The sequence below is a fragment of the Cherax quadricarinatus genome, chromosome 34 (genome assembly GCF_038502225.1).
Source record: "Cherax quadricarinatus isolate ZL_2023a chromosome 34, ASM3850222v1, whole genome shotgun sequence".
NCBI classification, from domain to species: Eukaryota; Metazoa; Arthropoda; class Malacostraca; order Decapoda; family Parastacidae; genus Cherax; species Cherax quadricarinatus.
In genome coordinates, this window is record NC_091325.1 from 1254329 (window position 1) to 1279506 (window position 25178).

At 33.7% G+C, this 25178-nt stretch overlaps 1 protein-coding gene across 3 annotated transcripts; it reads left to right on the forward strand.

The window, feature by feature from the left end:
• Nucleotides 1-1085: 1085 nt before the first annotated feature.
• On the forward strand, nt 1086-13979 carry Ndc1 (Nuclear division cycle 1). Of its 3 annotated transcripts, none has more exons than XM_070091078.1 (9): nt 1086-1207; nt 2271-2449; nt 5347-5581; nt 6094-6262; nt 7322-7563; nt 9687-9838; nt 10450-10642; nt 12512-12708; nt 13842-13979. In XM_070091078.1, exons 1-9 carry the CDS (start codon nt 1201-1203, stop codon nt 13962-13964), a joined length of 1497 nt encoding a protein of 498 aa, XP_069947179.1. In that variant the 5' UTR covers nt 1086-1200; the 3' UTR covers nt 13965-13979. The 3 variants fall into 3 exon arrangements, with proteins under 3 accessions (XP_069947179.1, XP_069947178.1, XP_069947180.1); XM_070091077.1 differs by having other exon boundaries at nt 1087-1207; nt 12512-12717; XM_070091079.1 differs by lacking the exon at nt 1086-1207 and adding an exon at nt 4379-4485 and having other exon boundaries at nt 2409-2449; nt 12512-12717.
• Nucleotides 13980-25178: the final 11199 nt, after the last annotated feature.

Sequence of the window (25178 nt, forward strand, 5' to 3'; positions counted from 1 at the left end):
CCCACTAGAAATACAAAGACCCCACTGGAAATACAAGGGCCCCACTGGAAATACAAGGACCCCACTGGAAATACAAGGACCCCACTGGAAATACAAGGACCCCACTTGAAATACAAGGACCCCACTGAAAATACAAGGACCCCACTTGAAATACAAGGACCTCACTGGAAATACAAGGACTCCACTTGAAATACAAGGACCCCACTGGAAATACAAGGACCCCACTTGAAATACAAGGACCCCACTGAAAATACAAGGACTCCACTGGAAATACAAGGACCACACTGGAAATACAAGGACCGCACTGGAAATACAAAGGCCCCACTGGAAATACAAAGACCCCACTGGAAATACAAGGGCCCCACTGGAAATACAAGGACCCCACTGGAAATACAAGGACCCCACTGGAAATACAAAGACCCCACTGGAAATACAAGGACCACACTGGAAATACAAAGACCCCACTGGAAATACAAAGACCCCACTGGAAATACAAAGACCCCACTGGAAATAAGAAATACAAGGACACCAGTGGAAATACAAGGACACCAGTGGAAATACAAGGACACCACTGGAAATACAAGGACACCACTGGAAATACAAGGACACCAGTGGAAATACAAGGACACCAGTGGAAATACAAGGACACCACTGGAAATACAAGGACACCAGTGGAAATACAAGGACACCAGTGGAAATACAAGGACACCAGTGGAAATAAGTCACTTTGTGTGACGTTTTTGTTATCCTGGGTAATTTACACACATCACTATGTATGATAATTATACTCATATATGATTGATAATTATACTCCTGTACGATAATTATACTCCTGTATGATAATTATACTCCTGTATGATAATTATACTCCTGTATGATAATTATACTCCTGTATGATAATTATACTCCTGTATGATAATTATACTCCTGTATGATAATTATACTCCTGTATGATAATCAGTATGATAATCAGTATGATAATGCTACATGGTTGCCTGACTCACCTGCCAGAGAATATCTTGGTATGATAATCAGTATGATAATCAGTATAATAATGCTACATGACTCACCTGCCAGAGAATATCTTGGAAGGGATACATTCTGAAGTACTGCCACGAGATCTTCTGTATATCCTGCACCAACATTCTTGTATAATACACTTGTAGTCTGACTGATGGACTCAACACATGGAAGAAAATAATGACTGGTGAGACTAGATTATTGACTTATTATTAAAGTTATGAGGAGCGCTAAACCACAAGGGTAGTTATCAGGAGTCCAGCTTAACACTTGTGTCACCTCTCACTACTGTCTCTACATTATTTAACTCCTTAATTTACACCTTTTAAGGTGTAAATTTACACCTTTTAAGGTGTAAATTTAGGGCTGAAAGGCCTTATATATTGTGTGTATATATAAGGTCTTTCTGCTTGTACACACAAGTGTTATTTTCCTTTATATTAATATTGTATCATGCTGAAATAATGTATTATTATTATCATGGGGAAGAGGTAAACCCGTAGGGACTATATAGTTCCTGTTGGGGGGAGATGGAAGATATTCAGGGTTAATTCAGGGAAGCGTAGCACATCCAATTCCCTGGATCAAGAGCCCCTAACCAGCATCAAGGGACCTTGAGGGACTGACTGGAAAATTACCTTGATATATGGTAAATGATCAACTTTATTTCTACAAAATACAATCTACAGTTGATTTAAGAATAGCTGACATTATTGAGATAGTTTATATGAAGCTCCAGGTTATATATGAGCGGGAATTATGAAGGAAATATTAAGTTACTTCCAGTAAGACAAAGGGGAACAAGGACCCTAGTGGAAATATGTCACTTTTTCTGACTTTTTTTGGGTTATTCGAGGTAATTTAGGTGTAGCTGTACCTAACTAAATATATTGCTAAGTTAGTTACACGTCAGTGTAAGTAACTTAGTAATAAGTTATTGTTGTTTGCTCCATTAACCATTACCAGTTATAATGATTTTATTTATAAGAAATACACTGTTAACCTATTAACTGATTTTCACACAGTTAAGTTACTTAGATGTTTTAAATTTTCAAATTTTTAATAATATGATATTACAAGGACACCTGAGGAAATAAGTCTTTTTGAGTTTACTGGATTATTCTGGATAATTTACTTTATGTATGATAATTGTACTTATGTGTACCTGTGTCTAAATAAACTTACTTGCTAACTTACATAAATATAAAGTTTCTGGGTAATAAATTGATCTTGTCTTACCATGAGTGAAGTACAAGAGTTGTGTGACGGTGTGCACGAGACCTGGACCAGGGACCAGGGACCAGGGACCAGGGACCAGGGACCAACTCAACGTTCAAATTCTCTAGGTTGTTCACGTGTTCTTCCATTATTTGAAGAACATTTGAGGTGTGTGGCCAATATGAAGCCTGAAGAACTGTTCACCAGTGAGGTGAGTGTCATGTCTTGTAATAACTTTGAACACTGATGGAAATATTAAGACAAAACTATTCTCATTGCTAAATTTACCAACTAATGTAGTTACCAAATCTTAATATCAATTATTATTATTATAATCAAGGGGGAAGCGCTAAACCCCTAGGGTTATACAGCGCCTGGGGGGGGATATGGAAGGTATTCAGGCTTAATTCGGGGAACTGAAGCACAGATCCAATTCCCTAAATCAAGAGCCCCTCACCAACATCAAGGAACCTTCCCTTTAATATTACCATAATAACCTGTACCAATATAAAGTTTGAATTAATCTTAGTCTGCCTGAGATGCCGAGTCATGTCAGGCATGACAGTGGCATTCTCTGTAATTACTATTTTATAATATGTAAACCACACATTGTAACCAATATTCTGTTATATGTAAACTCCCACATTGTATTCTTTATAGAGGATAAACTTGATTGATTAATTGAAATATGTCCCTAAAACAGTAGTTAAGGACCGTAATGGAATTAAGTTACTTTTGGTTGACATTTTTTTGGTTATCCTAGAGTAATTTACACTATGTATGGTAATTGTATTTATTTGTACCTGTGCCTAAATAATAATAACTCCAAGATATTTTTTTTAACTTCTGGTTTAAATAATAAGATATTACAAGGACCCAATGAAAATAAGCCATTTTGACTTTCTTGAGGTTATGCTGGGTAATTTACACATATATTACTATGTATGATAATTTGTGTGAATATATGTACCTGAGCAAAGTTACTTAGGGTACTATGTACCCCAAACAACACTTGTTACACTATTCCACTCAATTATCTACCGTTATTTCATCTATGGTGTTTATACCTGGGGATCTACCACAATAAATCACCTTAAACCATTAATAACCCAAAAACAGCTGCTGTATAGACTATCAGTCATTCCAGTGACAGACAACACACTTCCCACTCTTCAAGAGCTTCAACTTACTTAATATACAAAATATGTACTCATTATTGTACCTACAATATATATAGAACAATAAATTCCAACATTAACCTTCCTCTGACACTTTCCCTTGATAGCTATTACAGAACATGTAACACAAGACACAAAACTCTCTCTGACATCCTTGTGTCTGACTCAACCTGTGTTAAACCTCAGTTCTTGTAAAAGGTCCTAAGATCTGGAATTCATTGTCTGAATCATTAAAAGGTCCTCTGTCTGCCAATCAATTCAAAGTTATTCTTAGAAAACACCTCATCCCCTTAATTTAAGTAAACCAACAGCCTGGTTGATCAGGTCCTGATCCACCACAAGGCCTGGTCACACTGGGTCGTGGGGGCGTTGGCCCCCGAAACCCTCTTCAGGTGTCCATGGCAAAACCCTTTTAATATTCGTGATTTTAAGGAATAAATCACGCAAAAACCTGAGCTACGTATTAATACACATATTCTATTGAGTTTGTATGTCCTCAGCTTCCCCTGTTCACCTAACAGTAAGTAGGTACCTGGATGTTAGTCATCTCACACCTGCTGTCACTGTTCACCTAGCTGTAAGTAGGTACCTAGATATTAGTGGACTGGTGTGGGTGGCATCCTGGGGGACAAGATTGAAGGACCACAATGGAAACAAGATAGTCTTTGATGATGCACTGACTTTATTGGATTATCCTGGGTGGCTAACCCTGCCTATCCTGGGTTATCCTGGGTGGCTAACCCTCCCTATCCTGGGTTATCCTGGGTGGCTAAAACTTTCATTCCCCGAGTTAAAAATCTGAATAAAATCTTATCGTATCTTGTCTTATCTTATAATTGTTCAAACATTTACACCCCTCAAGGGAGGTTCCTTGACGTTGGTGAGGGGCTCTTGATCTAGGGAATTGGATCTGTGCTCCAGTTCCCTGAATTGAGCCTGAATGCCTTCCATCCCCCCCACAGGATGTTCCAGAGATTGGACACAGTAACAAGGGGACACAGTTGGAAGCTGAAGACACAGATGAATCACAGGGATGTTAGGAAGTATTTCTTCAGCCACAGAGTAGTCAGTAAGTGGAATAGTTTGGGAAGCGATGTAGTGGAGGCAGGATCCATACATAGCTTTAAGCAGAGGTATGATAAAGCTCACGGCTCAGGGAGAGTGACCTAGTAGCGATCAGTGGAGAGGCGGGGCCAGGAGCTCGGACTCGACCCCCGCAACCTCAACTAGGTGAGTACAACTAGGTGAGTACATGTGCTGTATAATCCTACTGGTTTAGCACTCCCCCATGATTATTATTATTATAATCAAACATATACATTGTACAGTATCACTGATTATTATACTTGATAAACCCCTCAAGGGAGATTACTGACTGCCTATGAGCAGCTTCTGATCCAAGAAAATGGATCTGTGAATACTGGATATGGAAATAAGTCACCTTGACTATATTGGGTTATCCTAGGTAATTTACACATTATAATTTAAAAAATCTAAGCTTTATTTATTTATTTTATTTATTTATTAAACTAGAAGCATGCAGTAACCTAACAAACACTGAGTTAGTGTTGAATAACTTGTGGTTATACAGTCTTTTCACATCTAGCAAAGTCAGTGACTTTTCAAGCCGATGACAATATTAAGTTAACCAGGCAGCAGGTTCGGTGACATAAAATATAGCAGCCACGAATTATTCAACATAATTTGTTTATTTTAGGTAGTTTGTGTTAGGTTAGCATTTGCTAATAATATTACTGATTTTAAAGATTACTTGATGACTAGGTCATTCAGTTATTAAAGATTATTTACCAGCTAATCATTTTTTAATACACTGATTAATTTATTTGATCGTTTCAGTACTATCATGACTTGTCAAAAGCTATACTGTATTTCAATTAATAAATTACAAAGGCAGATAATTTATTTTCAGGTCTTACTTTGGAGATACGTGCGAGCCCTGGCATGCTTGTTACTTCTGCAGGTGATTGCTCCAATGGCTGTTTGCAACCTCTATCACACAATTGTTGCCCAAGGAATACTGAATCCAGTTATTATCATCTCAAATCTAGTAACATCTTGTATCTATCCAACAAAATTGCTACGTCTCGTGGTTCCGGCGGCCTGTTTTATCATGCTGGCTCGCATCCACATTAAATCCTATACTGGTATGTATGATGTCACAGTAAGCATTAATGTTAGTCATTGTGTTAAGAGAGGTTTGTTAACTGTGTTGTTGTGGAGGCATTTCTGATGCTTTGATTTCAATACATTATTTAATACGTATAACTCTTTATATGTTATGAAGGAAATATAACTTAATGCAGAATACTATACAAGTAAAGTTTATTTACAAAGTATTTTCAGCACTTGAAGTACTTATTACATCCTTTTGTAATTTATTCTATTGATCTATCACTCTGGTTGGAAGAAAAACTTTCTGGTATCCCTTCGGCTCCACTTTTTTCTTAATTTACAACTAAGATTTCTCATTATTCCTGTTGCAGATATGAAAAAATTGTCTTTATTTAATCTTTCATGTCCTTTTAGTCTGAGAGTGGTAAATGTTGTCTTTGGGTCTTCTTGCCTAGGTGGTAAATGGTCACTGTATTACAAGAAATACAGTACTGTACTCTGTGAATACATTTTTATCCTACTGGTTAATTGCTTTGATTTTCAGTAAGTGCATGGGTGCCACTTAACCGCCTAGAGAAGTGGAGGCGTATGCTTTCTCCAGTTGTAATCTTCAGAAGTGGACTGGTCATGACATCTTGTGCCCTGTTAGCCAATTTTTATACATCACTCGCACATCCTGACTTTCCCTTCCTCTTGATGCCATGCATGTCTGGGTAAGTTGATTACCAGTGTTCATTTGGTGGAATTAGTAACACTTTATGTATAGTTTCTTATAGCTATGTATTCCCTTAAATGTATTTTATCCAACAATGCTAGAGTCTAGTTAGTAGGTTGGTAGACAGCAACCGCCCAGGGAGGTACTACCATCCTGCCAAGTGAATGTAAAACGAAAGCCTGTAATTGTTTTGCATGATGGTAGGATTGCTGGTGTCTTTTTCTGTCTCATAAACATGAAAGATTTCAGGTACATCTTGCTACTTCTACTTACATTAAGGCCACACTACACATGCCTGTACAAGTATGTATATACACACCCATCTAGGTTTTCTTCTATTTTTCTTACTAGTTCTTGTTCTTGTTGTTTATTTCCACTTATCTCCATGGGGAAGTGGAACAGACTTCTTCCTCCATAAGCCATGCATGTCATAAGAGGCGACTAAAATGCCAGGAGCAAGGAGCTAGTCACCCCTTCTCCTGTATATATTACTAAATGTAAAAGGAGAAGCTTTCGTGTTTTCTTTTGGGCTACCCCGCCTCAGTGGGATACGGCCGGTGCCTTGAAAGATGAAAGAATGCTAGAGTCCTGGAGGTGGTAAGTACAGTGCCTGCACTCTGAAGGAGGGGTGGAGATATGTTATAGTTTTTGAACTATAGTATTGGCATGCCTCTGGCAAGACAATGATAGAGTGAGTGATGACTGTTTCTTCCTTTTTCGGGTCATCCTGCCTCAATCTGTGGTTAAAAAAAACAAATGCTTGCATTAGCATTACTTAAACTGTTAATGTGTAAAAAATTATAAGCCCCTTGAAAGATGTGTATAAATAGTTTGCGATGTTTCCTCTATGAATTTAATAAAAATTTATTTGTGTGTATGCTTCATATTTACTTTTAGTGGCAGAAATATCTGTTCTATTTATTTGGGTATTTGCTGCTGATCAGAACATTTTGAAGTTTGATTATTGTCAGGTTTTGTAACTATTGGATGTAGAGAATACATATATCCATGGTTTTAACAGTATGCATTTTAATATGTGCTGTACTTCTCTCTTCAGGGATATCATGTGTTATAAACGCAAGTCTGTCATAATCTTTATGGGCGCCTATGTAGGTTATCACTATGCCTATAAGTACTTCATGGCTAATGGGAACCTAGTGACACCTCTCCCTGCACACCCAAGAAAGCTGCAGTTGATCAAGGCCAGCCTCAGTTTACGGAGCATGCGAGAAGCTTGCAATAGCTATGGAGCCAGCAAACTTTCGTTTTTGTTTGCCATTGGATTTTATATGGCTCTTTGTAAGTAGTACAATACAAGCATTTTCACTGGTTTCTGTAAATATTAACTTGTTAATATAGGTGTTTCATCATGCAGTGACAGATATTATTGATGCTGCTTATGAGTTTTTTATTTCAATTTAAATTAAACAAAGGTTTATAAATTGTTGTATTAAATAAAGTGGTGGATAAAAGGATAATGGGTAGATTTCTGGTTGTGTATGTTTTTAGAAGAGCAGCTGATGTGTGGACCATTATTTAGCAATAGCTACAGTCAGAGCATAAGGCAGCAGTGAGTAAGAGAGAAGGGACAGTAAATGAGAGAAAGAGCACACACGAGTAGGTTGAAGAGATTTATTTATTTTTATTATCACACTGGCCGATTCCCACCAAGGCAGGGTGGCCCGAAAAAGAAAAACTTTCACCATCATTCACTCCATCACTGTCTTGCCAGAAGGGTGCTTTACACTACAGTTTTTAAACTGCAACATTAACACCCCTCCTTCAGAGTGCAGGCACTGTACTTCCCATCTCCAGGACTCAAGTCCGGCCTGCCGGTTTCCCTGAACCCCTTCATAAATGTTACTTTGCTCACACTCCAACAGCACGTCAAGTATTAAAAACCATTTGTCTCCATTCACTCCTATCAAACACGCTCACGCATGCCTGCTGGAAGTCCAAGCCCCTCGCACACAAAACCTCCTTTACCCCCTCCCTCCAACCCTTCCTAGGCCGACCCCTACCCCGCCTTCCTTCCACTACAGACTGATACACTCTTGAAGTCATTCTGTTTCGCTCCATTCTCTCTACATGTCCGAACCACCTCAACAACCCTTCCTCAGCCCTCTGGACAACAGTTTTGGTAATCCCGCACCTCCTCCTAACTTCCAAACTACGAATTCTCTGCATTATATTCACACCACACATTGCCCTCAGACATGACATCTCCACTGCCTCCAGCCTTCTCCTCGCTGCAACATTCATCACCCACGCTTCACACCCATATAAGAGCGTTGGTAAAACTATACTCTCATACATTCCCCTCTTTGCCTCCAAGGACAAAGTTCTTTGTCTCCACAGACTCCTAAGTGCACCACTCACTCTTTTTCCCTCATCAATTCTATGATTCACCTCATCTTTCATAGACCCATCCGCTGACACGTCCACTCCCAAATATCTGAATACGTTCACCTCCTCCATACTCTCTCCCTCCAATCTGATATTCAATCTTTCATCACCTAATCTTTTTGTTATCCTCATAACCTTACTCTTTCCTGTATTCACCTTTATATGAAGAGATATGGGGTGATTTTTGTTGATATAGCATCCATCAAGTATGTATGGTTGATTGTGGTGCTTGGAGTCAAATAGTTTTATGGGCTTTACATGGTGTTGGAGTGTGAACCAGTTAACATTTATGAAGGGATTAAGGGAAACTGGTTAGCTGAATTTGAGTCCTGGAGGTGAGAAGTACTGTGTCTGCACTCTGAAGGTGAGGTGGGAATGCTGTAGTTCAGAATATCATTTGATTGTGATGTCTGTACTTCTGCAAGACAGCTGTTAATTAAATGATGGTGAACATTTCGTTTTTCAGGGCTACCCTTTCTTGGTGGAAGATGGACGATATAATAAAAAAAAATGTACGATACATAAGGAAGAAAATGGGATGCTCTCCCATTTACTAATTGATTCATTTGGTTTAAGCAGATGAATCAGAATGTTATTTCTGTACATGTGTGACACTCCATTGTAGAAGCTAACAATAATTGATTCACTGAAATAAATAACTAATTAAAATATTGTAGAAATTAAGAAAAAAATATGAAAGATAACTAGAGGAAATCTCTTGCAGAAAAATTAGCCTTTGGGCAATTTTGAAAACTAGAAGTTGATGAACATAAGAATGTAGGAACTCTGCAGAAGGCCTACTGGCCCATACGAGGCAGGTCCTTATCAAAACGATCTCTACCTAAAGCCACCCAAGAAATAACTCCCGTACCCCATGACACCAATCAAACCCAGCCCCTCCCACTCATATATTTGTCCAGTCTCTTCTTAAAGCTACCCAAAATGGAAATGGAAATTTTATAAGTGGCATTTTTATTCTCTCTTCATTTTCTTATCTGATGTTTATTATTTTTCAGCAATATTGATAAGTTTGGTTAATAATGGGAAGTGGCAAGATTGGGTGGTGATATTTGACTTGCCACTGATGATGATGACACTTTTAGCCACAGTGCTCCTGGCCATCAGCCTCTCCCTCTTCTCACAGCTCTTCCATATCTTCATAACAGAGGTTAGTTACAACAGACATTATGTGGTGAACTTAATAATTTTGCAGTGATGCAAAAATAAACAATAGAAAAACCATTATTACAAAGATATAGAAATGCCATAATGTTGCTACATCCAGTGATTTCAATTCGGAGGTTATGTAACATGATGGTGATACTGTCTTCTACTCTTCATTAATAAAGGATTTTCTGTCATTTGCATTGTATTTTCTTTCATAGGGGATAACATTCTTTTCTCCAAACACAGTGACTGATATTCTTCCTTATAAGTCACTTAAGAATTGTGCGGTGATACCTCGATAACATCTCTTAAGTCCAAAATATGTTAAATTGAACTCTTGTAACTCAAGGTTTTACATTTGATTCTTCCTATTGTAGCCTGATAGTCTTCGTGAGCCATCTTGCATTTGAATGTCAGTCTGATTAACTAAATTATATAATTTGCTGAATATTGGTCACTTTAAAGAATTAATGCTGTGTTAATTTCCACAGTCGTTAGCTCACTATAAGGCATAAAATACTTTTTTTTTCTACTGTTTCAGACATTACGTTACCGCATCATATTTTTGTGAAGGGTTGATGATTTTTTTTAATGTGTGAATTTTTTTATCAGCCTTTTGAAATTCCGGTTGCTAGTGCAGAAGACAACAACCCTGATGCTGATGGAGACTCATGGAGGCTGTGTAATGCTCTCAGTTCGTCTGGCATTCTCCAAGTTCTAGCCTTCTGGGACCTCAAGTCACTGGCATCTTCAGATCCCCGGAACCTTTCAAGACGCTCCCAAGTTTTCGCCATCAGTCAGCCAGGTTGTTCCACTTGAACAATGGTTTTTTTTTTTTTTTTTTTTTTTTTTTTTTTTTTTTTTTTTTTTTTTTCAACAAGTCGGCCGTCTCCCACCGAGGCAGGGTGACCCAAAAAAGAAAGAAAATCCCCAAAAAGAAAATACTTTCATCATCATTCAACACTTTCACCACACTCACACATTATCACTGTTTTTGCAGAGGTGCTCAGAATACAACAGTCTAGAAGCATACACATATAAAGATACACAACATATCCCTCCAAACTGCCAATATCCCAAAACTCCTCCTTTAAAGTGCAGGCATTGTACTTCCCATTTCCAGGACTCAAGTCCGACTATATGAAAATAACCGGTTTCCCTGAATCCCTTCACTAAATATTACCCTGCTCACATTCCAACAGATCGTCAGGTCCCAAGTATCATTCGTCTCATTCACTCCTATCTAACACACTCATGCACGCTTGCTGGAAGTCCAAGCCCCTTGCCCACAAAACCTCCTTTACCCCCTCTTTCCAACCCTTTCGAGGACGACCCCTACCCCTCCTTCCTTTCCCTATAGATTTATATGCTTTCCATGTCATTCTACTTTGATCCATTCTCTCTAAATGACCAAACCACCTCAACAACCCCTCTTCTGCCCTCTGATTAATGCTTTTATTAACTCCACACCTTCTCCTAATATCCACACTCCGAATTTTCTGCATAATATTTACACCACACATTGCCCTTAGACAGGACATCTCCACTGCCTCCAACCATCTCCTCGCTGCTGCATTTACCACCCAAGCTTCACATCCATATAAGAGTATTGGTACTACTATACTTTCATACATTCCCTTCTTTGCCTCCATAGATAATGTTTTTTGACTCCACATATACCTCAACGCACCACTCGCCTTTTTTCCCTCATCAATTCTATGATTAACCTCATCCTTCATAAACCCATCCGCCGACATGTCAACTCCCAAGTATCTGAAAACATTCACTTCTTCCATACTCCTCCTCCCCAATTTGATATCCAGTTTTTCTTTATCTAAATCATTTGATACCCTCATCACCTTACTCTTTTCTATGTTCACTTTCAACTTTTTACCTTTACACACATTCTCAAACTCATCCACTAACCTTTGCAATTTTTCTTTAGAATCTCCCATAAGCACAGTATTATCAGCAAAAAGTAACTGTGTCAGTTCCCATTTTGAATTTGATTCCCCGTAATTTAATCCCACCCCTCTCCCAAACACCCTAGCATTTACTTCTTTTACAACCCCATCTATAAATATATTAAACAACCATGGTGACATTACACATCCCTGTCTAAGACCTACTTTTACCGGGAAGTATTCTCCCTCTCTTCTATGGTAGTAGGTTGGTAGACAGCAACCACCCAGGGAGGTACTACCGTCCTGCCAAGTGAGTGTAAAAGGAAAGCCTGTAATTGTTTTACATGATGGTAGGATTGCTGGTGTCTTTTGTCTGTCTCATAAATATGCAAGATTACAGGTACGTCTTGCTACTTCTACTTACACTTAGGTCACACTACACATACATGTACATGTTTATTTATACACACTCATCTGAGTTTTCTTTGATTTTATCTTAATAGTTCTTGGTCTTATTACTTTTCCTTTTATGTCCATGGGGAAGTGGAATAAGAATCTTTCCTCCGTAAGCCATGCGTGTTGTAAAAGTCAACTAAAATGCCGGGAACAATGGGCTAGTAACCCCTTTTCCTGTAAAGATTACTAAAAAGAATAAGAAGAAGAAAATTGTCAAAGTTGAACAATGTATTAATACAAAAATGTTCACTCACATTATATGACAGTTTAAATGGTACAAATATTCATTACATTGAAAGTCTCTTGACTCTTAGGTGGCCATCCACGGAACTGGTTAGGCATCGTGAACCCATCTCTCAACCTGATTCGTAAATTCTGTGAAAGGCTCCGCCGACAAAACTGTCCAGAGAGCCTCCCTAGTGTACCTCCCCTGCCAGTTGAGACAACTGCCTTGACTGATGTCAATAAAAATGAAGTTGAGAAGCCGCCACCTGTTCCACTCAAGGAAAGGGTAATCAGTGTACGCGGCTTTTATTTTTTCCTCGTTTATACGGCTTCATGTTGCTCAATAACCAAATTCCAGTTGACCAGCTGGACTAAGTTACTAATGGTTGTTATACAGTCTTGTTATAATTTTTACTTTGAAGACTTTCATCTTCTCAAGCTGATTAACCACACATGTTATAGATTTGTCAAAGAAATTTAAAATTCTTTTGCTGTTTATATAGACACCAGAATTTATGAAATATTAGGATTGTCTTTGAAATGTGGATAAGAAAGATTTCAAAATCCTTTAATGTAAAGTATGTTTCTATTTTAATGTTGTATGTTTCTATTTTAAAATTCTCATAGTGGAGGCTGAGATACAGTAGAAGTTGGTAGATAATAAAATGAAAAATGTAAGTGCTGTACATGTGAATTAAAAATAAAAGTTATTTAAAGTTAAAATTATTTTGGTAATTGCATAAGAGCAAGAATCACAATTGATAACAGTGAATTAAAATTGCAGATTTTTTGATACTTGATCAAATTGATTATTAACAGAATATTATATCATAAATATAGTGAGGTAGGTATAATTTTTTTTTATTTAAGATGCTGGCTGTCTCCCACCAAGGCAGGGTGACCCAAAAAAGAAACACTTTCACCATCATTCACGCTATCTCTGTCTTGCTGGAGGCATGCAGATGTGAGAGTATCATCTACCTCACCATATGTAATATAAGCTATGACCAGCTCATCATCTACCTCACCATATGTAATATAAGCTATGACCAGCTCATCATCTACCTCACCATATGTAATATAAGCTATGACCAGTTCATCATCTACCTCACTATATTTGGGTTATTAACAGGGTTCAAGCAGATAAAACAAAGCACACAGAAAAGCAAGCCTTTACGTATTGGATAATTTTTAGCTCAATTGCCAGCTTTTATAAGGCCTTTTTAATGATGGACTTGATAAGGTTATCCTTTCAACATTTATGCTGTAGTGTTCTTGTTACCTGTATGTTATTCTACGGGTTACAATGCCCACAAGGAACATCCCTTGAAAGGACGAATTGCCTAAATTTTTTTTTAATTTTTTTTTTTTTTTTTTTTATTATATAACTTCTATTCTGTAATTTATTTTCTTATCCAGTTTGTAATGAGTTTGAAAAGATATCCAATATTTGGGTATTTTTTGTCTGACCTGCCCGATGCCCCCAACCGAAGCATCTTCGCTGAGGCACTCCCTGTCATATGGGCAGTTCAGGGTAAGTGACTTCATTGACTAGACTAGATCATTGAGGATAATTGAAAAGATTTGTAAAATTTGTTTTGATATGATAAATATTAGTCACATTTCTCACTAAGTTGTTCATAGCATATAGGAACTCATCACATGTACATCAATAAACATGTATGAGGCCTGGTCACAGACCGGGCCGTGGGGGCATTGACCCCCGGGACTCTCTCCAGGTATGTACTTATCCATGGGGAAGTGGAGAAGAATCCTTCCTCTGTAAGCCATGCATGTTGTAAGAGGCAACTAAAATGCTGTGAGCAAGAAGCTAGTAACCCCCTCTCCTGTATAAATTACTATATGTTAAAAGAAGAAAAATTTTTGTGGGAGACAGCCAATGTGTTAAAGAAAAAAAAGATCAATATTTTTTCCTTGTGAAAATGAGTTCTATGATTTAATTCTTTTGAGGTGGTTTCCGTGATGCTAGTAAAAGGCTCTTGGTTCAAGGAATTAGGGCTGCCATCCCCTTTGACTATACCTGATGTACCTCCTGTTCCCCATGTGTTGTGATATGCAGCAAGGAGAGAGAAGGCAGTGGGGATGTTTTTGAGAACGATGTTTGGTGTGAATATTATGCAAAGAATTCAGTGTGTACAAATTTGATAACTACTGTATGTGGGGTTATGAAAGGTATTCAGAGGCCAGAGGAGGAATTTTTTCTTTTTTGGCATTTAGGAAGGATAAAGCAGAATAGAATGACCAAGAGGATGTATAAATGAAGGATATCAGCTTTAAATTTAGTTTGCTACAAATAGTGTACAGTAACAGACTGACTATTATATTCTCTTCAAGCTACTGTACACTGGCCATTTTTCATTAAAGTGGAGTGATTCAGAAAGGCACATTCACCATCATTTACTTAATAATTGTCTTGTCCAAAGTGTGTGGGGATCATAATTCAAAACCCCCGGGAAAAAATTTAAAATTTAAAAAAAGGGAAAAAAATTTTAAAATTTTTAAAAAACCCCCCCTTTTAAATTTTTTAAAAATTTTTTTTTTTGGGAAAAAAAAAATTTTGGGGTTTTTTTTTTTTCCCCAAACCCCCCAAAAAAAAAAAACCCCCCAAAAAAATTTTAAAAAAAATTTTTAAAAAAAAATTAAAATTTTTTTGGGGGGAAAAAAAATTTTTTTTAAAAAAAACCCCAAAATTTTTTAAGGGGGGCCCCTTTTTCCCCCCAAAAAAAACCCCCCCTTTTTTTTTTTTGGGGGGGTTTTTTCCCCCCCTTTTTTGGGGTTTTTTTTAACAAAAAAAATTTTTTTAAAAAAAAGGGTTTTTTTGGGAAAAAGGGGTTTTGATTTTCAAAAAATTTTTTTTAAAAAAAAAAGGGGAAAAAAAAGTTTTTTTTTAAAAAAGGGAAACCAACCCCTTTTCTTTTTAAAAGTTTTTTGGGGTTTTTTTTTGCCCCCCCCGGTTTTTTTTTTAAAATTTCCCCTTTTTTTGGGGGGGCCCCCTTTTTCCCCCTTTTTTTAAAAAAAATTTTTTGGGGAAAATTCCCCCTTTTTTTTTTAAAAACCCCTTTTTTAAAAAAAAGGGGGGGGGAAAATTTTTGGGGTTTTGGGGGGCCCCCAAAAATTTTCCCCCCCCCCAAAAAAAAAAATTTTTTCCCCCTTTTTTGGGGGGTTTTTTTTTAAAAAAACCATTTGGTTTTTTTTTTTTTTTTTCAAATTAAAACCAAAAAAATTTTTGGGAAAAAAAAGGGGGGGGTTTTTTTTTTTTTTTTTTTAAAAAAAATTTTTTTTTTAAAATTTCCCCCCTTTTTCCCTTTTTTCCTAGCCCCTTTTTTTTTTTTTTTTTTTTTTTCCCCAAATTTTTTTTTTGGGGTTTTGGGGTTTTAAATTTTTTTTTTTTTTTTTTTTATTTTTTAAATTTTCCCCCCCCCCAAAAAAAACCCCCAAAACCCCCCCTTTTCCCCCCCCAAAAATTTTTTTAAACCCCCCAAAAATTTTTTTTTAAATTTTCCCCTTTTTTAAGGGGCCCCTTTCAAAAAAAAAAACCCCCCCCTTTTAAAAAACCCCCAAAAAAAAAAAAAAACCCCCCCCCCCCCCCAAAGCCCCCCCAAAACCTTTTTTCCCCCCCCTTTTTTAAAAAAAACCCCCCCCAAATAAAAAACCCCGGGGGGGGGTTTTTTTTTTTTTTTTTTTTTTTCCCCAAAAAAACCCCTCCCCCTTTAAACACCCCCCCCCCCCCCAAAAACTTAAAATTCCCTTTTTTTTTTTTTTTTTTTTTTAAAATAAAAAACCCCCCCCCTTTTTTTTTTTAAAAATTTTCCCCTTGGGGGTTTAAACTTTCCCCCCTTTTTTTTGGGGGAAAATTTTTTTTTTTTTTGGGAAAAATTTTTTTTTTTCCCCCCCCCCTTTTTTTTTAAAAAAAAACCCCCCCCCGGGGGCCCCCCCCAAAAAAAGGTTTCCCCCCCCCCCAAAAAAAAAAAAAATTTTTTTTTTTTTTTTCCCCCCCCCCCTTTTTTTTAAAAATTTTTTTTTTTTTAAAATTCCCTTTTTAAAAAATTTCCAATTTTTAAACCCTAAAAAATTTTTAAAAAGGGGGAAAAAAAGGGTTTTTTTTTTTTTCCCCCCCCAAAAACCCTTTTTTTCCTTTTTTTTTTAAATTTTTTAAAAAAAAAAATTTTTTAAAAATTTTTGGGAAAAATTTTTTTTTTTAAAATTAAATTTTCCCAACTTTTTTAAAAACCCCCCTTTAAAAAGGGGTTTTTTGGGGGGGGTTTTTTTTTTAAAAAAGGGGGGAAAAAATTTCCTTTTAAAAAAATTTTTTTTTTTTTAAAAACCCCGGGGGGCCCCCCTTTTTTAAAAAATTTTTTTTTTTTTTTTTCCCCCTTAAAATTTTTTTTTAAATTTAAAAACAAAAAAAAACCCCAAAATTTTTTTAAAATTTTTTCCCCGGGGGAAAAAGGGGGGGTTTCCCCCCCCCCAAAAAAAACCCCCCCTTTTTTTTTTTCCCCCCCCCCCCAAAAAAAAAAAAAAAAAATTTAAAAAACCCCCCCTTTTTTAATTTTTTCCCAAAGTTTAATTTTTTTTTAAAAAAATTTTTTAAAATTTTTTTTTCCCCCTTTTCCCCAAAATAAAACCCCCCAAAAATTTTTTTTAAAAATTTTTTTTTTCCCCCCCTTTTTTAAAACCCCCCCCTTTTTTAAAAACCCAAACCTTTTTTGGTTTAAGGGGGAAAAAAACCCCAAATTTTTTTTTTTTTTAAAAAAAAAACCCCCCCCCTTTTTTTAAAATTTCCCCCTTTTCCCTTTCCCCCTTTTTTTTTTTCCCCCCCCCATTTTTTTTTTAAAAAAAAATTTTTTTTAAAAATTTTTTTTCCCCCCCTTTCCCCCCCCCCCTTTTTTTAAAAAACCCAAATTCCTTTTTTTTAAATTTTTTTAAATTTTTAAAAACCAATTTTCCTAAAAAAAAATTTTTTTTTTTTTAAAAACCCTTTTTTTTTTTTAAAAAAATTTTTTTTTCCCCAATTTTTTTTTTTTTAAAAAAAAAAAAGGGGGAAATTAAAAACCCCAAACCCCCCCCTCCCTTTTTTTTTTTTTTTTTTTTTAAAATTTTTTTCCAAAAATTTTTTTTGGTTTTCCCTTTATTTTTTTTTTTTTTTGGGACCCCCTTTTTTTTAAAAAAAAAAATTTTAAATTTTTTTTTTTTTTTGGGGGAAAATTTTTTTTTCCCCCTTTTAAAATTTTTTCTTTTTCTTTTTTCCCCCAAAACCCCTTTTTTTTAAAAATTTTTTTTTCCTTTTTAAAAATTCCCCTTTAATTTTCCTAAAAAAAATTATTTTTTTTTAAACCTTTTTTTCCAAAAATTTAAATTTAAAAAAATTTTTTTTTTTTTTTAAAAAATTTTTTTTTTTCCCCCCTTTTTATTTTTTTTTCCCCAAATTTTTTTAAAACCCCTTTTTTTTTTCCCCCCTTTTGGGGGAAAAAGGTTTTTTTTTTTAAAATTTTTTTCTTTTTTTTCCCCCCTTCCCAAAAAACCCCCAAAAAAAATTTTTTTTTTTTTTTTGGGTTTTCCTTTTTTTTCCCCCGGGGGGGGGTTTAAACCCCCCCCCGGGGGGGGGGCCCCCAATTTAAAAAAAAAATTTTTTAAAAAAAAAAAAATTTTTGGGGGAAAAAAAATTTTAAAATTTTTTTTTTAAAAAAAAAAAATTTAAAAGGGGGGTTTTTTTTTTTTTTTAAAAAAAAAAAAAACCCCAAAAAAAAATTTTTTAAAAAAAATTTTTTGGGGGCCCCCCGGGAAAAACCCCGGGGGCCCCCCCTTTTAAAAAAAAATTTTTTTTAAAAAAAAAGGCCCAAAAAAGGGGGTTTTAAAAAAAAATTTTTTTTTTTTTTGGGGGTTTTTTTCCCAAAAAACCCAAAAAAATTTTTTGGGTTTTTTCAAAAAAATTTTAAAAAAAAATTTTAAAAATTTTAAAAAAAATTTTTTTTTTAAAAAAAATTTTGTTTTTTTTCCTTTTTTCCGGGATTTTTTTTTTTTTTAAAATGGGGGGCCCAAAACCCAAAAAAAAAAACGGAACCCCCCAAAAAAAAAAAAGGGGAAAGAAAAATTTTTTTTAAAAAATTTTTAAAAAAAATTTTTTAAAAAAAAAAAAATTTTGTTTTTTTGGGGTTTTGTTTTTTCCAAAAAAAGGGAAAGGGGGGAATTTAAAGGGGGGAAAAATTTAAAATTTTTAAAAAAAGGGGGGGAAAAAAAAAAAAAATTTTAAATTAATATTTTTGGGGGGGGGGAAAAAAAAAAAAAAAATTTTTTTTTAAAAAAGGGGGGGGGCCCAAAAAAAAAATTTTTTTTTTAAAAATTAAAAAAAGGGGGGGTTTTTTTTTTAAGGAAAAAAATTTTTTTTTTTAAAAAAAAATTTTGGGGGAAAAAAATTTAAAAAAAAAAAAAAAAAAACCCCTTTTTAAAAAAAGGGGGGGGGAAAAAAAAAAAAAAAGTTTTAAAAAAAGGGTTTTTTTTTTTTTTTGGGGGGGGGGCTTTTTTTTTAAAAAAAGGGGGGGGGGTTTTTTTTTTTTTTAAAAAAAAAAAGGGGGGGAGGGGAAAAAAAAGGGGAAAAAAAAAAAAAAGGGGGGGGGGGAAGGTTAAAAAATTTTTTAAAAGGGGGAAAGGAGGGGGGGTTTAAAAAATTGGGGGGGAAAAAAGGGGGAAAATTTAAAACTTTTTTTTAAAAAAAAAAAAAGGGGGGAAAAAAAAAGGAAAAAAAAAAAAAGGAAGGGGGTTTTTAAAAATTTTAAAAAAAAAATTTTTTTTTTGGGGGGGGGGGGAAAAAAAAAAAGGGGGGAAAAAAAAGTAGGGAAAAATTTTTTTAAAAAAAAAATTTTGGGGGGAAAAAAAAATTTTTTAAAAAAAAACAAATGGGGGATTTAAAAAAAAAAATTTTTTTTAAAAAGGGGTTTGGGGTTAAAAATTTAAAGGAAATTTTGGGGTTTTTTTTTTAAAAAAAAATTTTTTAAAAAGGGGGGGAAACTTTTTTTAAAAAAAAAATTTTTTTTTTTTTTTTTTTTTTTTTTTTTAAAAAAATTTGGGAAAAAAAAAATTTTTTGGGGGGGTTTTTTTTGGGGGGTTTGGTACTTTTTAAAATTTTGGGGGGGAAAAAATTTTTTTAAAAAAACCAAATTTTTTTAAAACAAAAAAAAAAGGGAAAAAATTTTTAAAAATTTTTTTTTTTTTTTGGGTTTTAAAAAAATAAAAGGGTTTTTTTTTAAAAAAAAAATTTTGGGGGAAAATTTTTTTTTTAAAAAAAAAATTTTTTTTAAAAGGAAAAAAAATTTTTTTAAAAAGGGGAAAAAAAAAGGGTTTGGGGGGAAAATTTCCCCCTTTGGGGTTTTTTTGGGGGGAAAGGTTTTTTTTTTTTAAAAAGGAAATTAAAAAAAAATTTTTTTAAAAGGTAAAAAAAATTTTTTGGGGGGGGTTTTTTTTTTTTTTTCCCCCAGGCCGGGTTCCCAAAAATTTTTAAAGGGGTTTTTGGGGGGGGGGAAAAAAAAAAAATTTTTCAAAAAAATTAATAAGGTTTAAAAAAAGGGGGTTTTAAAAAATTTCCCCCAAAAGGGGGGGAAAAGGGATTAAAAAAAAACCCGGGGGGGGTTTTTGGGGAAAAAACCAAAAAAAAAAAGGGGAAAAAAAAAAATTTTTTTTAAAAAAAAAAAAAATTTTCCCCGGGGGTTTAAAAAAAAAAAAAATTTTTAAAAAACCCCCCGGGGGGGGGGGAAAAATTAAAAAAAGGGGGGAAAACCAAAAAAGGGTTTTAAAAAAAAAAAAAAAAAAGGGGGGAATTAAAAAAAGGGGTTTTTTAAAAAAGGGGGGGGGAAAAAAGGGGTTTTTTTTTTTTTTCCCCCAAGGGGAAAAAACCCCAAAAAAACCCGGGGCAAAAAATGGGGGGGGGGGGCGGGGGGGGGTTTTGGGGGGGGGTTTTTTTTCCCCCCCGGGGGAAGGGTTTGGGTTTTGGGGGGGAAAATATTTTTTTTTTTTTTAAAAAAAAAAAATTTTTTGGGAAAATTTTTTCCCAATTTAAAACCCAAAAAAAAACCCCCCAAATTTTTTAAAAAAAAAAATTTTTTTAAAAACCCCCCCCCCCTTTTTTTTTTGGGGTTGTTAAAAAAAAATTTGCCCTTTTAAAAAAACCCCAAAAGGGGAAAAATTTTACCAAAAACCCCAAAAAAAAAAATTTTTGGGGTTTTTTTAAAAAATTTTTTTCCCCTTTTTTTTAAAAAAACCCCCCCAAAAATTTTTTTTCCCCCTTTTTTGGGGGTTTTAACCCCCTTTTAAATTTTTTGGGGGGGGAAAAAAACCTTTTTTTTTAAAAAAAATTTTTTTAAAACAAAACCCAAAAAATTTTTTAAAATTTTTTTTTTTTTTTTTAAAAAAAAATTTTAAAAAAAAAAAATTTTTTCCCCTTTTTCCCCCTTGCCCAAAAAAGGGCCCCCCCAAAAAGTTTTTTTTTTTAAAAAAAAATTTTTTCCCCCAAAAATTTTTTTCCGGGGTTCCCCCCCCCGGGTTTAAAATTTTAAAAAAAAAACCCCCAAAAACCCCCAAATTTAAAACCCCCCCCCCTTTAAAAAAATTTTCCCCCAAAACCCCCCAAAAAAATTTAACCCCCCCCCTTCCAAAAACCCCCTTCCCCTTCCAAAATTAAAAAAAAAACCCCCCCCCCAAAAAAAAAATTTTTAAAAAAATTTTTTTTTTTTTTAAAAAAGGGAAAAAAATTTAAAAAAATTTTTTTTTTGGGTTTTTTTTTTTTTTAAAAAAAAAAAAAAAATTGATATACTGTACCACTTTTTTTGGGGGGGAAAAATTTTTAAAAAAAACCAAATATTTTGTATCTTTAATTAAAATATTAGCAATGCCTCTTAAATTTTTTTAAAAAAAAAAATTTTTTTTAAAAAAAAAAAGGGGGGGGGTTTTTTTTAAAAATTTTTTAAAAAAAATTTTTTTCCTTTTTCCCCCCCCCCCAAAAAAAAAAACCCCCCCAAAAAAAAAAAATTTAAAAAACCCCCGGGAAAAAAACCCCCCCGGGTTTTTTTTTTAAAAAAAAAAAAGGTTTTTTAAAAAAATTTAATTAAAAAAAAAAAATTTTTTTTAAATTTTTTAAAAAATTTTTTTTTTTTTTTTTTTTTAAAAAAAAAAAAAAAAAATGGGGGAAAAAAAAAACCCCCCCCTTTTTCCCTTTTTTGTACAGTGGGGCCCCCCCAAAAAATTTAAAATTTTAAAATTTTTCCTTTTTAAGTGTTTTTTGGGGGGTTTTTTTTTAAAAACCTTTTTTCCCCCCCCCAAAAAAAAAAGGGGAAATAAAATTTTTTTAAAAATTTTTTTAAAAGGAAATTTAAATTTAAAAATTTTTTTTTTTCCCAAAATTTTTTTTAAAAAAAAGGGGAAAAAAGGGAAAAAAGGCCGGGGCCCCCCAACTGGAATTTCCCCCGGGGGGTTTTTAAAAAAGGTTTTTTATTTTTTTGGGGGTTTTTTTCCCAAAAAAAATTTTTTTAAAAAAAAAACAACCAAAATTTGGGAAATTTTTTTAAAAATTTTTTTTAAAATTTTTAAATTTTTTTGGGAAAAAAAAAAAAAAAAAAAATTTTTTTTAAAAAAAAAATTTTTTTAAAAACCCCCCCAAAAAGTTAAAAAAATTTTTTTTTTTTTGGGTTTTTGGGGGTTTTTAAAAATTTTTTTTTTAAAAAAATTTTAAAAAAAAAAAAAAAAAACCCCCCCCGGGTTTTTTTTTTTCCCCCCTTTTTTTAAATTTAAAAAAAAAGGGGAAAATTTTTTTTTAAAAAAAAAAACCCCCAAAATTTTTTTCCCCCCAAAAAAATTTTTCCCCCCCAAAAAAATTAATAAATTTTTTTCCCCTTAAAAAATTTTTCCTTTTTTTTCCCCCCCCCTTTTTTTTTAAAAAAAACCCCTTTAAAAAATTTTTAAAAAATTTTAAAATTCCCCCTTTTTTTTTTTTTTTCCCTTTTTTTCCAATTTTTTAAAAATTTCCCCCCCTTTTTTTTAAAAAATTTTTTTCCCCCCTTTTTTTTTTAAAAAAAAATTTTTTTCCCCCCCTTTTTTTTAAAAAAATTTTTTTTGTTTTTTCCCTTTTTAAAATTTTTTTTTTTTTTTGGGGGGTTTTTTTTTTTGGGTTTAATTTTTTTAAAAAATTTTTTTTGGGTTTCCCAAAAAAAACCCCCCCCCTTTAAAATTTTAAAAACCCCCTTTTTTCCCCCCCTTAAATTTTATTTTTCCCCCCCAAATTTTTTTTAAAATTTTTAAAAGGGGGGAATTTTTAAATTTTTTTTATTTAAAAAATTAAAAAATTTTTTTTAAAAAATTTTAAAAAAATTTTGGGGGCCCCCTTTTTTTTAGGAAAAAAATTTTTTTTAAAAAACAAAAATTTTTTTTATTTTTTACCCCCCGGGGGGGGGAAAAATTTCCCCCCCCCTTTTTGGGGGGGGGCCTTTTTTAAAAAAAAATTAAAAAAAAATTTTTTCCAAAAAAAAATTTCCCCCCCAAAAAAAAAAAAAACCCCCCAAAAATTTTTTTTAAATTTCCCCCCAAAAAAATTTTTTAAAAAAGGGTTTTTTTTTAAAAAAAAAAAAACCCCCCCCCCAAAAAAAAAAAATTTTTTCCCCCCCTTTTTTCCCCCCCTTTTCCCCTTTTTGAAAAATTTTTTTTAAAAAAAAAAAAAATTTAAATTTCCCCCCCCCCCCTTGGCCCTTTTTAAAAAATTTTTTTTTAAAAAAACCCCTGAAAAATAATTACACCAAAACCCCAAAAAACTTCCCCCCCTTTTTTTTTTTCCCCCCCCAAAAACCCCAAAAAAAAGGGGGGGAAAAAAAATTTTTTTCCCCAAACCCCCAAACCCTTTTCCCAAAAAGCCCCCCACCCAAATTTTTTTTAAAAAGGCCCTTTTCTTTTTCCCCCAAACCCCCCCCCCCTTTTTCCCCCCTTTTTTTTGCCCCCTTCCCTTTTCCCCCCCCTTTTATTTCCCTTTAACCCTTTTTTTTTTTCCCAAAAAAATTTTTTTTTTTTTTTTTTTTTAAAAAAAATTTTCCCCCTTTCCCTTTTTAAAAATTTTTTTAAAAAAACCCCCCCCCCCCAAAACCCCCTTTTTGGGGTTTTTTCTTTTTTTTTGGGGGGAAACCCGGGAAATTTTCCCCCCCAAAAATTTTTCCCCGGGGGGAAAAACCCCCCCCCTTTTTTTTTTTTTAAAAAAAAAACCCCAAAACCCCTTTTTCCTTTAAAAAAAAAAAAAATTTTTTTAAAATTTCCCCCAAAAATTTTTTTCCCCTTTAAAAAAAAAAAGGGTTTTAAACCCAAAAAAAAACCCTTTTTTCCTTTTAAAACCTTTTAATTAATGTTTTTAAAAACCCCCCCCCCCCCCCAAACCCCCCCCGTTTTTTTCCCCCCTTTTTTCCTTTTTTTTCTTAATTTTCAATTTTTTAAAAAAAAAATTTTTTTCCCCTTTTCCCCTTTTTTTAAAAAAAAAAATTTTTTTTTCCCCCCTTTTTTTTTAAAAATTTAAAATTTTTTTTTAAAAAAACCCAAAAAAATTCCCCCTTTTTAAAAAATTTTTTTTTTTTCCCTCCTTCCCCCTTTTTCCCCCTTTTTTTACCGGTTACCTTTCCCCCCCCCCCTTTAAACCCCCCACCCCAAAATTTTTTTTTTCCCCCCCCCCAAAATTTAAAACCCCGGTTTTTTCCCCAAAATTTTTCCCCCTTTTTTTCCCCCCTTCCCCCCAAAAATTTTTTAACCCCCCCCTTTTTTTCCCCCTCCCTTTTCCCCTTTTTTTTTTTTTAACCCCCCCCTTTTTTTTTTAAAAAAATTTTTTAAACCTTTTCCCCCCTTTTTTCCCCCCAAAACCCCCCCTTTTAATTCTTTTCCCCCCTTTTTCCCCGGGCCCCCCTTTTTTAAAAACCCCCCAAAAACCCCCCCCTTTTTTTTCCCCTTTTTTTTAAAAACCCCCCCTTTTCCCCCCCCCCCCCCCTTTTTTCCCCAAAATTTTTTAAATTTTTCCCCCAAAAATTTTTTTAAAAAACCCCCAAAAAAAAATTTTTTTTTTTTTTTTTTCCCCCCCCGCGGTTTAAAAAAATTTTTTTTCCCCCCCTTTTTTTTTAAACCTTTTCCCCCCCCCTTTTTCCCTTTTCCCTTTTTTTTAATTTTTTTGGGGAAAAAAAAAAAGGGGGTTTTTTTTTAAAAAAAAAAACCCTTTAAAAAATTTTTTTAAATTTAAAAAAAAAAAAGGGGTTTTTTTTTTTAAAATTTTTCCCCCCTTTTTTTAAAAAAATTTTTTATAATTTTAAAAAATTTTTTTAAAAAAAAAAAAAAAATTTAAAAATTTTTTTTAAAAAAAAAAAAAAAAAAATTTTTTTTAAATTTTTTTTTAAAATTTTAAATTTTAAAGGGTTTTTTTTTCCCCCAAAAAAAATTTTTTTTTTTTTTCCTTTTCCCCCTTTTGGGGGGAAACCCGGGCCCCCTTTTTCTTCCCAAAATTTTTTTTAAAAATTTTTTTTTTAAAAAGAAAATTTTTTTTTCCCTTTTTTTTTTTTTTTAAATTTTTTTCCCCCAAAATTTCCCCCCCCACCCCCCCCAAAAAAATTTTTTTTCCCCCTTTGGGGGTTTTTAAAGGAAAAAAAAAAAGGGGGGGGGAAATTTTTTCCCCAAAAATTTTTTTAAAAAATTTCTTTTTTTCTTTCCCTTTTTGGGGGGGGGGGGGGGGAAATT